Source organism: Conger conger, chromosome 15 (assembly GCF_963514075.1).
Source record: "Conger conger chromosome 15, fConCon1.1, whole genome shotgun sequence".
NCBI lineage: Eukaryota > Metazoa > Chordata > Actinopteri > Anguilliformes > Congridae > Conger > Conger conger.
The window spans coordinates 13,381,214-13,393,686 of record NC_083774.1 but is presented as its reverse complement, the minus strand read 5'-3'; the positions used below and the strand labels follow the sequence as shown (position 1 = coordinate 13,393,686).

The 12,473-nt window shown below is 39.4% G+C and overlaps 2 protein-coding genes across 3 annotated transcripts in view; both read left to right on the top strand.

The window, feature by feature from the left end:
* Window positions 1–2,970, top strand: part of LOC133111550 (neuroplastin-like) — a 37,586-nt gene extending 34,616 nt beyond the window's left edge. For both annotated transcript variants that reach the window (XM_061222006.1, XM_061222007.1), the window contains 2 exons: window positions 839–915; window positions 1,321–2,970. In XM_061222006.1, the coding sequence (XP_061077990.1) occupies window positions 839–899 (61 nt within the window). In that variant the 3' untranslated portion in view covers window positions 900–915; window positions 1,321–2,970. The remainder of the gene's footprint in view (window positions 1–838; window positions 916–1,320) is intronic.
* A 7,638-nt stretch (window positions 2,971–10,608) lies between these two features.
* The window catches only part of LOC133111916 (potassium/sodium hyperpolarization-activated cyclic nucleotide-gated channel 1-like), a 50,803-nt gene continuing 48,938 nt past the window's right edge, over window positions 10,609–12,473 (top strand). Inside the window, exon 1 of the mRNA XM_061222554.1 lies at window positions 10,609–11,276. Coding sequence (XP_061078538.1) covers window positions 10,609–11,276 — 668 coding nt within the window. The remainder of the gene's footprint in view (window positions 11,277–12,473) is intronic.

Here is a 12,473-nt window from a genome sequence, read left to right as displayed (position 1 = left end):
GTTTTAATGTACGTCATGTTAGGGAATAATGCCCTTTTTAACATTTCACAGGTGAGCATCGTCTGATGAAAGAGATCCTCAGTAAAACAACAATAGCTATACTTGAGTTCAACTAATTTATTTGCAAAGAAATAACAGAAAGTGAGAGAGCTTACCAGCTGTCTGATTTCAATCAGACATAGTAAGACTCTTATACACACTTTTCCACAAGGGCGGAGACGAAAACAAGGAAGACATGATGCTGACAACCGAGGATTAGTATTATTTAGTCTCCAGATAAACTCCAACCTTGCTGTCACTGTAAGACCGGAATCTGCTAGCTACCCCCTTCTAGGAGAATCAGAGACATTAAGGTCTGTCTGTCTGCTGGGAGAGAGACAGAGAAAGACTCCTAGTAAGCACTTAATTCAGAAAGTCTAATAGCAATAAGGATTAAAAATAAAAGGTTATTTTTAATCACGTGATTATCTTCAAGTTAACACACATTGCCAATTAAGAATCAATTAAGAAAATTACCCTTACACTCATTAGCTGCCAAACTGAACATAGTGGGTACGCTTCAGTAGTAGTAAGTGCTTGCCATGCCATCTTTTCAAACTGTTCTTAGCGTGATCCATTCGTTTGTACTGTATATAATGTTTCATGTTTAGTTCAGCAAACCTTTGAGTTTTGCAGAGAGAGAGATGCATTTTATTTTTCAAAAGATGTGGCTTGCTTGATCCAGACAGGAAGTATGTGCCAATAGAGGAGAATCTACGGTGTATGAATCTTGAATAATCATTGTAGCATGTTGGTTTCATTCTCAAGAAGCAATATTTTCCATGGTCTTTCCTACCAGGAAAACAAATTCTACAAACAACCACAAAGACAAAAACCTGCGCCAGAGGAACACTAACTGAGCACACTTCCTGCACAGTGAGTATTTTCAAACAGTGCAGCTACCAGTTGGAAGGATACAATGCGTACATGTTATTTCGCAATGTTTGTCGTGCATAAATCCTGCATATTCAATAAAAAAACCCCATCAGAAACAGAAGAAAGTTGCTTCTACTTTACGTTTGCCAATGGCCATTATGGTTATATGATTTGAACAAAAACTATGGAGATACAAGATCTTTGAACAATGGTGATGGTATTTGAATAGAACGTTAATTTGGTAACATTCTATTCGATTAATTTGGTAACCGTCGCTAATTAGCTGTTACCATTTTCAGAATGAAAACGTGAAAAGACCAAGAGTTACACTGCCTTTAGCAGGAATGAATTCAGTCTGGAGGGCTCTAATATTGTACTGTAGATAATAGTTTTCCCTGTTTCCAGGTGTTTAAATGGATATCATGACAATGTGAAGGTAACGGAGGAAGAAGAGCCGAAATTCCGAAGGAAACACATCCGGGATCATTCGGAGTCTTAAAGGGCACATGAAGCACTCTGTAATGTGACTCTGGTTCATTCGCTTTTTACCTTCGATATGGCCCTGCATTCAAATCTGAAATTGACTCGCATTTGCTAGAAAAATAAGCTAAATGTGAGGGAAAAACTAAACAAAAAACACATAACGAGGGTCCTTTTGCTTCACCCCAGGATTTTAAAATGAGTATTACCTAAGAAAATGTTTTAATTCTTACAAACTGGCTACATGGTTTCCTCATGCTAGGTAGCCAGCTTGTCTCCTCTACTCATAGACCTTAGTAGTTTTGTCCACAGCATCCGTCTTCAGTTGGTTGGAGAGCAATATTTTGTTTTGTTTAGATTTTTCCCTCACCATTCACCATTGAGCTCAAAGTTAGCCGTCCAGTAACACTGTGGGAATTGCTTCAGCAGCCCCGACAAACCCACCTAGTGCGCCCTAGTACTAGTAGCTACAAAACAAAAGCACAAAAAACTTTATTTTTCTAGCAAATACAGAATTTCAGATTTTAATTCAGGGCCATAACTTGTCAAAAGATAAAAAGCAAATGAAGCAGAGACACATTACCGAGGGCTCAACGTCCTCTTCAACAAATCATCGATAAGAAGAATACAAAATGGCTATTTTAATCATGCCTTATTCAAGTCTTGTGTGGCGACGCAGGAATAGAGGTGTTCATTCTTTCCTCCTGTGTGCTATTGTTGCTTTTTGTTTGTTCCATAACCACCCCCCCCCCCACCCCACCCTACCTTCAATCAGCAAGAATCCTTTAATTTGTACTGTTACATATCGTTAATGCATGCAAGAATAATTACTGTATGATAGACATGACTGTGTTTTTTTTCTGACTGGTTTGTTTCTTTGAGTGAGACTTCAATCAAATTTATCTTTGTATTTTAACTTCAGCAAATCTTTTAAATCTTCCAAACAAAAAAAATATATTGCTATATTCTGATACATATTGAGCTTTGTACAGTTCAGCCATTCCACAGCACATCATTCCGTATAGTGTTGTTATATATTTTCACATTTTATCTCACAATGTAAAGGCTTCAGAGGCATTCTGCAGTATTTAATCAATAATGAATTCAATTCAAATTCAGTTATTGTACTATGAACATAAAATAGCAATTACCTGTTTTAATATTTTCTATAGCAACTTGGATGTCTTGTAAATGTTGCACTTAAGTGTTATAAAATAAAAACCTGTATAAATTTCATTTTATAATGCACATTCCCTGATTTAGTCATTTATATTGAAAATATCTATTGTACAGCATGGCTATTATCCTATGCAATATTTATTCATATAGATATATTCACACTTTTGAGGCAGGAATGGTTTGTTTTTCTATAATAAAGCTTTACTCATGTGAGATCACTTTTACAGACTGGTTCAGATGTATTGCTCTGCTGTAGATGCATGAGTCTTCTATAAACTGCGTGTTTGTGTAATGCAGTGCAGATGGTTGTATATTTGGGTGGAGAGAGCTGACAAGCCACAATAAAACATGTGAAACCAATCATTTTTGAGAATAAACAACTTCAAATTTTAAAAACGTTTCTGAAGTGTGTCGGTTTGTCAATAGTGCTGTTGTGTGTTAAGTGCAAAGTTACCATGATGGTCTTCACTACTCCCAAGGTGCTGCTCAACACAAGCGTCGCAGTGCAGAGCAACGCACAGAGACAAACAGACGGACACAAATCCAAGCGCAGAGTCTGACCCGCATCATCGCTGCCAATGGGGCGACTATCTGGCAGACGGTTTGATCCCGCCCCGGGTGTGTCGAAGTGTCTCTGAGCAAGACACCTAACCCTCAATCACACCTGACGAGCTGGTTGGTGCCTTGCATGGCAGCCAATCGCCGTTGTTGTGTGAATGTGTGTATGAATGGGTGCTGAGAAGCATCAGTTGTACAGCGCTTTGGATAAAGAAGCTATATAAATACCAACCATTTACCAATGCCACACCTCATCTGGAAAGTGTACCACGCATGCTTGTCTGTGATTGGCTTAAACATTTTGTAGCAGATGGGGTTCTGTACGGAACAGCATGCAGTGGATGTCAAGGTAGACAAACAGAAAAAGAGAAAATCAGTGTGATGGTCAATTACGTAAACATGAATTTAAATCAGGAAACAGACCTTTAAAGGCACCCGGGAATGATAAATATCTTGTACTCAGCAAGTGAGAGTACGCCCTGTCTACCAATGTTTTCTATGCAACGTAGCTGTCTTAAGATGTCATCAGATGGCATCAACTTTGAAAGTTAGGCTAATAAAAGTGTTTTTTTCTGCACTCGTGTTTAGCCTGTCCCCTAATAAATCTCTTATCAAAATTTGTTAAATATTAGATATCATATACTAAGGATGGCAATGATCATTAGTTATTAGGGCTTTGAATACAATTGTAAATTCATTGTAGAATCTTATTTTAATGGATGAGAACTAAGATGGTGGAGAAATAGGCCTGGATGCCATGAAAATAATCCTCTAAATAATGCAGACACTATCCTCTGCAAAACAAATACAAACAAGAAAAGGTGAACTGAATCAATTTGGACAGAACAGATTAACAATGTGTACTGAGTTGTACAGCAAATTATATATTGTACTTTTATATATTGTATATTGTTCTGGGTATTGCACAGCACTGTATACATTGCAACATACAAGATTAGCGATGGGTACGCCACAGGGGTTTTGATGTCTTTTCAGGTTTGAATAAAAACAGCTCCATCTAGTGGAGCACTAAGAAACACAGAACAATAAGGCTGGTGAAGTGAAGAATTCTCACGGACAGGCTGCTGAAACCACAGCCTATTAATTATATAACGCCCTCCCTGCAGCTTCAACCATCAAAGCAAAGGGCAATTTCCAGGTTATATATTATAATTAATGGTTAAATGGAAGTAAGTAAATCAAAGCAATATAGTCTCATAGTGGTGTTACCACACAAAATTAATGCAGTCATTGTGAGCCTCATAGACGTTAGTTCAAAAATTACAAAAATGCGGAAGACAATCACTTTCACAGAACTGTCCCAATATTTTTGCATTTCACTGTAGGCAATAGAGTTCCCTGGCTGAAAGGGCAGGACTTGAGAAACTGGTCAAAACCCACATCCCCTTCAAAAGGTCCACATTATCAGGTCAATTCATAGCCAAGGAAATGTGCACAATCAGAATAATTGTAAGAATTACGAGCTAGGTAGCTACCTACAGTAGCAGCATCGTACTTCACACTGAATCAAAATGTAGCAGCTTTTAACTAGCTTTTAGCTAGTTTTGCGAGGTCATACCTCTTGTTGCAGGTATGACCCAGCTAGTTAGCCTACTGAATAATTTATAAATAAAATAAATAAAAACACATACTAAAATGTCGATATGAAATAAAAAATATTTTTAACAGATGTAGTGTCACGAGTTACTCAGTTACTCACCAAGTCCAGCTCGCCACAAGTTATCTTCAAACCACATCGATCTCAATGTTGTTCAGAATCCTATTCATTCTCCTCATTCGCGCCCGTTCGTGGTGCCATGGAAAATAATTGCGAGGCTGTGTTCCTTCATGTCCATAATTCAGTGGATATTCGAACTTTTTAGGTACCAAAATATTAATGTATGCTGGGCTGTGCCAGGCCTACCCATCTCACTCCAGGATGATGCGTTTCTTCCGGGTTTTTTTTATCTCAAATCACGTTTTTGAGCTGGGTGTGGCTATTAATGACGTTGCAAACATCCGTTTTTCACGAAATTCAACTGATACTTCATTTCTCCACACATTTCACTGGGGTGTACCAAAAGGACAACACAATTAGTTTTAAGTATGTTATTTTTTTTTTATTAAGCCTATAGTGTAATTCATAGCCTAAATCAGAAGTTCTCAAAAACTGTATGGCCACATAACATTTGATCTGAATCTGAAATTTCTCTTTGTTGAGTCAATTTTTATTTAAAAACCAACAAATATTTATAAATATAAATATAACAATGAGACATACAAGTAGTGCAAAAGTAAAAACAACACGTCCCAGTAACACATTGTCTGTGTATCTTAATTGTTGATTGGAGTCCCTTGGTATGCTGTAGAGATACCCCAGGCTACATATAGCAGTCAGATGTGTAGGCTACTACCAGAGCATTGGCTTGTTCAATCAGGGAACCCACTTTCTGGTCAAAATTAAGTCCCAGTGTGCATGTACAAGCATATGATTCAGATAACAATGTCATTTCCAGGCTGGGGATGCAGTGACATCAGGCAGTCAAGGCAGAACGCATGAGAACAAACGGAATTCATTATTGCCCTGAGATTAACCTTTACTGGACATATGAGCAGAATGTTTAATTGTGTTCAATTAATCTCTCTGTCATTAACAGCTTTGTTAATTTGATTATAATCTGCATTAGTTAAGTGAGTCTGCTCAGTGTGATTTCCCAGCAATGCTGGGGTTTTCTTGCACATGCATTGCTTCATCATTTAGAATTTTGCAATTGCTTAAAAATATCATATTATTTCATTATCTGTTAATACATCACTTAAACAAATGTTATGTTTAATGAACTTTCTGGACACAACAATGTTATATACAGTACACTTGTATCAAATATTTCTGTAAATATTTGTAGTATTTAAAATAGGTAATCTGTAAGAAAATGGTGATGTTCTGATGTCATTTTCAATATTTCAATAAAAAGAATAAAATAACGAAGATATTTGAGAAATGTATAAATCTGCTCTCGTTTTGTTAAGATTCCCTCTGGAAAGTCACTCCAGATCACGCTGACCAATGTAGGGCCTTTCTGCTACATCCCCTGAATGTTAGAGCACTGAGAAAGAAGGGTGCGTATCCCTGGAATAAACACACAAACACACACCTTGACAAGGTGCATGCATCACCTTCATTGGAGCATGCTAGGTGGATCACTGTGCTGTTCCACTTTATCACAGAACAAAGTAAAATGGACAATGGGTAAGTGACAGAGAATTAAGGCAAAGTCAACCTCTCGATCAGAGGCAGCTATGATGGAGTACAGTAGAGCTGTTTTACATACAGCAGGGGGCTCCACTGTCCCAGAAAATTCAGTCTGTTTTAGTCCTGCTCCCTGAATGACAGACCTGCACTGTAAACCTCAAGTTCGTTCTGAGAGCATTTCACACAACACATCAGCATTACTTCCTGCCAGAACTTCAGCTAACCAACAGAGACAGGTGAGGACCATAATGACAGGTGAGGACCATAATGGAAGGTGTACTTTTATTTTTGTTTTTCTCCTCAAAGTATTGAGTAATAAATGTACTTTTGTATCATGTCTGGGTTCTGTAAATGGGGAGAACTCACACACACTCACACACACACACACACACACATGCACACACATGCAGACAACCATTGTGCCACTGTGTGACTGCACCTGAAACTTATTCATGGCCAGTGCTTAGCTGCAGTCTATTTAGTCCCAGTGCCATTCTGGTTTATTGCTGTGGTCATGAATGTGTTTGGCGCAGTGCGTTTTGCTATCACCTTGTTTTACCCACCCCCTCTTTCCCTGCTGCACCTCCCCTGCCCCTCTTATCTGCAGCTGGTTTGTCATTTGCACAACTGGGATCACTGGCATGCAATGGTCTTCTGACATGATATGATCCATCAACTTTGGACAAGGCAGTGACCCACAGTGGCCAACTTCCATTAGACATACACTCAGTGAGCACTTTATTAGGTATTTATTATTATTGGTCTTCTGCTGCTGAGGCGTTTCACGCATTGTGTGTGTTCAGAGATGCTCTTCTGCATACCACTATTGAAATGTGTAGTTATTTGTGTTATTGTCACCTTCCTGTCAGCTTTGACAGTCTGGGCCTTCTCCTCTGACCTCTCTCATTAACAAGGGGTCACCGGATGTTTTTTGTTTTTTTGCACCATTCTCTGCATTCCAACTCTAGAGACTGTTGTGCGTGAAAATCCAAGAAGATCAGAAGTTTCTGAGATACTCAAACCACCCTGTCTGGCACCAACAATCATTCCACAGTCAAAGTCACTTATCATATTTCTTCTCCATTCTGACATTTGTTCTGAAAACAGCTGAACCTCTTTACCATGTCTGCATGCTTTTATGCATTTAGTTGCTACCATGTGACTGGCTGATAAAATATTTGCATTAACTGATTGTGCAGATCTACCTAATAAAGTGCTCACTGAGTGTATGAGTCAGTGGTTTTTTATCATTTCATTTTCTGTCTCACTAGACGCATTATGGGTCGCCATCACTGCAATAGACTAATTTATCATATCTGTTTTGTTGCATAAACTGTGTTTTCATCACCGAATCTCAAGATTCAACAAAAGATGATTATATTCCACCTCCACAGACGCTCCGTATGGGTGTGATTATTAGTACGAGACATAAACAGTCATATCATGAATTCCACAGCGGTACTTAAATGTTGCTGTAAGTTGGCGTTTGCAGTGCAAATGAAGACCACGTATAATCTCACTTACGCTTTCTATCCCTTGCTGTGACTCCCTTTGAATGCACTAAGCTGGCTTTCTCCATGCTTCAGGAGGCAATCTGGAAATGGTGCATCCAGTAACCCTTCCTTCTCAGGCATAGCATGCTACTCTACATACCGCTGGGATGGGGAAGCCCCAGTCCCCTGTTTTGTCCCCAGCTCTGCACCGGCAATGTGATTAAGGCCAATCCATCAATGAAGGCTGCCCCCTCCATCTCACAGGACTTTATGTATTGACCTAAATAAGCCAATCCGGCTGAAATTGGCTCCGCACAATGACGGTTATCATCCACGATGACATACAGCTTCTGTAACTATTGTGGTTGTGTCGTTAAAAATACGCACATGCGCCACATGGCTAGCTGTGAATCTTTGGAAAGGCAATAGAAGAGAACACTGGAGAGGACTACTGCTCCTGAGTACAGCAACAGAGCTGATCATTCACCTCACCGTCAGCCTTTGGATTTGCTGGTTCCTCTCTGTACATATGAAAAGAAGGAAGAATAATCTGCATTTTAGAATAATAATGTGATATTGATATTGTGGTACCCTATATTGTATTAATTGGTTAATAGACTCAACAGAGCCTACTGAATACAGCATAACATACACAGTACTCCATGTTTAAGGGATGAAAATGAAACAAGTACTGAACAGGATGCACAGGTTCAGTAGTCCATTGACAAAATAGAACCACCATTACATGGCATTACATTGCATTACACTGCATTTCATTAAAATATATTATTCTCTGCAAATCCAAATAAGTTGAGGACCTATTATTCATCCATATAATTATAATAATTACATGTATAATAAGATGTACTTTGTATTACTTATAGGCCGCTCAGGAATAAATCATTATCTGTAAACAATCATACGTGTGACCTTAATGCACGCGATGTAGGCTATTTACAGTACTCGTTGTATGTTAGATTTTTCAATCTCTATCATTTGTTTTTTCAGTCAAAAATTCAGGTCAATTCAAGTCAAGTCAAGTTTATTTGTATAGCACATTTTCATACACAAGGCACCTCAAAGCGCTTTACATAAGACATAGAAAAACATTATATAAAAATGTTAATAAAGTAAATTAGAATTCTAAGAAACAACGTTTGACCTCATTAACTGCTGCAATATACGTGTAAGTATTAGAAGTTGTAATATAAAGTGCAATCATTCGTTAATAACGACCAACTACAATATGAATGTTAATGTGGGGAGTGTGAAATTACTTTTCGGATACAATTGTAGTACTTGTCTTCAGATGTGGGATGTACGCCGAACGTAACTGCGTTTTTTTCGGTCGTGGGGACTCCATTAATTTACTTCAAAATTAAATTGACGTCAAGCAAAAGTTTAGCTTGTGGCTTCAATCTAGAAAGTGCTTACCTGTTAGGCTAGTAATGACACTGCACTTTAAAACCGTTTACCAAAAGAAATGTGCAACTTCGACCACTGTATTATTCTGCTTTCGCCATTATATTCGTTTATTTTCAGAAGAGGTTGGAATGGTGTCCTTATCGCTCCGGAAAGGACGCGCTGTATGTATAACACTATCAATTTAATAAAATAACGCGATATAACATTAGACCATGAATCATTTTGCCTTTGGTAAGTTCGCAAAATATTACAGATAGCCTACATACCTCAAAGCATTTTAGATACATGTTTCTTTCCTTGTTTTCTTATCTTCCGTTATTTTGGCATAACTATGTCATATTTCTCAAAACAATATTCAAAATAACATACCTCTAACTGGCGAATCGAATACATAATAAATTCCCAACCAAATTAAAAGGTTTTAGACAAGATTCGAGCTAACTGATGACTACATACAGTATCATGGTAGCGTTCATCATGCGCAAAAGGCAATTAATCCAGGCTGCATACATATTGCACTGTCCCTTACATCCGATAGGCTATTTAACAAGCAATAATATCCTGAGCTACTGTGTGATTGTATGAATGCAGCGGGGAGAAAAAGACAAGAACAGGCCTGTTAAGTGATATTCCTGTGAGTATTAGCCCTTTAAAAGTCCAGACAGGAATCTTGGACACTGTATGCTGTGCGTATTTGCACTGCCTGCTCCTATGGCAACCCGATAGATCCTTTTCATGCATATTCACAACACCGGAAAGCTCATTGAGAGCATGGATCCGTGATGTCAGTGCTCCTTGGGTGCTGATGCGGGTTGTGTGATTACATTTCATTGTTTATTATTGACAGCAGACACGAGTCTTGGAGCGGGGGGTAGAGAGCATGCCTCGTTATTAAGCATGTCCTCACTGAACGTCCCCCCACCCCCCCTCCCTCTTCTATCCTAAGGCACGTCTCTTGCCTGGCAAGCCGAGGTGACTTCATGTGTACTTTGATTCTGAGCCTTCCAGTGCCTTGCAACACGAGCGCAATACGCAATACTGAAGCGGAGCAGCCCGTCAAAGCTGCGCGTGGAGGCATATTTTAATCGTCAGGTAATATTCGAGATGATCAACTGCCTGCAAATGCACCACAGCAACCCATGTCATGTGCATCAGCGTAAGGCTTGCGGGGTTTGTGATTAGGTCCAGTCAGAGCGCTCACAGTCACAGAAAGGGAGCTTAACACTTCGTGACAAAAATAACAGTAATAATCGGTTTCTTACCATTTTTCCACCAGATTGGTCCTCCAACTGTTTACACATAATAATGGATAAGTTGCATTCATCGATGCGCAAACGGCTCTACAGCTTGCCACAGCACATTGGACAGAAAACCTCGATCGTAGGTGAAGGAGAAGACGCTGACAAGGACACCCGGAGGAAGAGTCTCAGGATGAAGCACTTGCCTTCGCCGTCCTCCACCAGCAGCTGCAAAGGCTTTGGGGATACTAGAAGTGGAGAGTCGGCGGTCATGGAGACAGATATTGGGAGACCGATGAAGACCAGCTCGAACGGAGACTGCCGGAGGTTCAGAGGCAGCCTCTCGTCCATCACAAGTCGACACGTTTACGACTCGGACTCGGCGGAGCAGAGGCGCCTTATTACGGAAGGAGATGTCACCCCAAACGAGGAGAGCCCTCCTGGAGCATTTGGCTACGCGGGCGACCTAGGTGCGCAAGGCGGCGGCGGTGCCCAACAGGCTTCTCCAGACCAACAGTCGGGCTTCATAAAGTTGGATAACCTTGATCAAATTTTGCCGGACGACGAGAGGTTGTACCAGGCGGGCTTCATGCACAGACAGTTTGGGGCAATGCTGCAACCGGGGGTTAACAAGTTTTCCTTAAGGATGTTTGGGAGTGAAAAAGCGGTAGAGCGTGAACAAGAACGCGTTAAATCGGCCGGGTTTTGGATAATTCATCCATACAGCGACTTCAGGTAACTCATTCATTGAGGGTTAATCGGCATTGTGTCTTTGTTGATGGACGGCCCATTTGCAGCTTTTTGCAATAGTCACATTCCAGTAACTAAACACTTTACAGATAAGGCAGATAAGGCAGCAGTGGAGTATTTTTTAAATATCACTTTAGGCTAATATTAAGATTGTAATCGCAGAGTTAACATGGTAAGAACATTATACACTGTCTAAAGTCATTTTAATAAAGCTGCCCGCGTGATATTACAGACAGCTTGCCTACATCACTTTCCATAAGTCACCAGACACTAAGACTAAATTACAATTGTGATGTGATATGTGATAAATAAAGGCTGTGACTCTTAATGCGACTTGGAAGAAAGAAATTAATAAATGCGTCATAGCCACACAAATCAGGAAACCTCTTAAAATGCGAGTTTTATAAGTTGGGAGCTAGTGGAGTTCTTGGTGAGAATACAGTCAGTTTGGCTCTGTCACGTGCAGATAAGTTCGACGAAACAAACGAATGTTTCATATCATATAGGTTTGTGGATATGCCCATTATTGCTTATGAATTATTGTTGCCTCAAAGCATTTGGATCTTTTGCTTGATTTGTCTGGGATCTGTGCTATATATGCTTTCCAAAAATGATTTGGAGACCTTTTAAAATGTTTTACACTTCTGCCTAATCTTTTCTGTTCAACCTCTTCAGTTAGGAAAGTACAAAACATCACTCAAAAGAAAGCAAGCCAAGATTGGTCTCTCTTTAACAAATGTATTTTACAAAACAATAGTTTAACTCAAAAGCACAGAACAGTATAGTGAACCTATTTCTAAATTAGAAAGTGTATGAAATCATGGTAAAAATATAAATAGGTCTACAATTGTACCCACGGTTGTTTCCCACAGAACCTACATGATTTAGTGCACTTTGTCATGAGTCCAGATGCTCAGTGCCTGACATATGAGCTGAACATGAAAGGCTAATTTGCTATATGACCAGCAGAAGCCAGCTCCAGCTCACTTGCAAATGTTTTTTCTCCTGCATTACTGATGTAATAATAGGTTAAGGTACTTGCTTTTACAAAATGCGACAGTTTAATTATACCAAGTTTGCATGACCCAAATCTGAATTTTGGAATTCAAATTCCAACAGAATTTGGTTGAAACTGAAGCAGAGCAAAATGGTGTCATTGTCAGAAGCAGCAGCATGGCACAA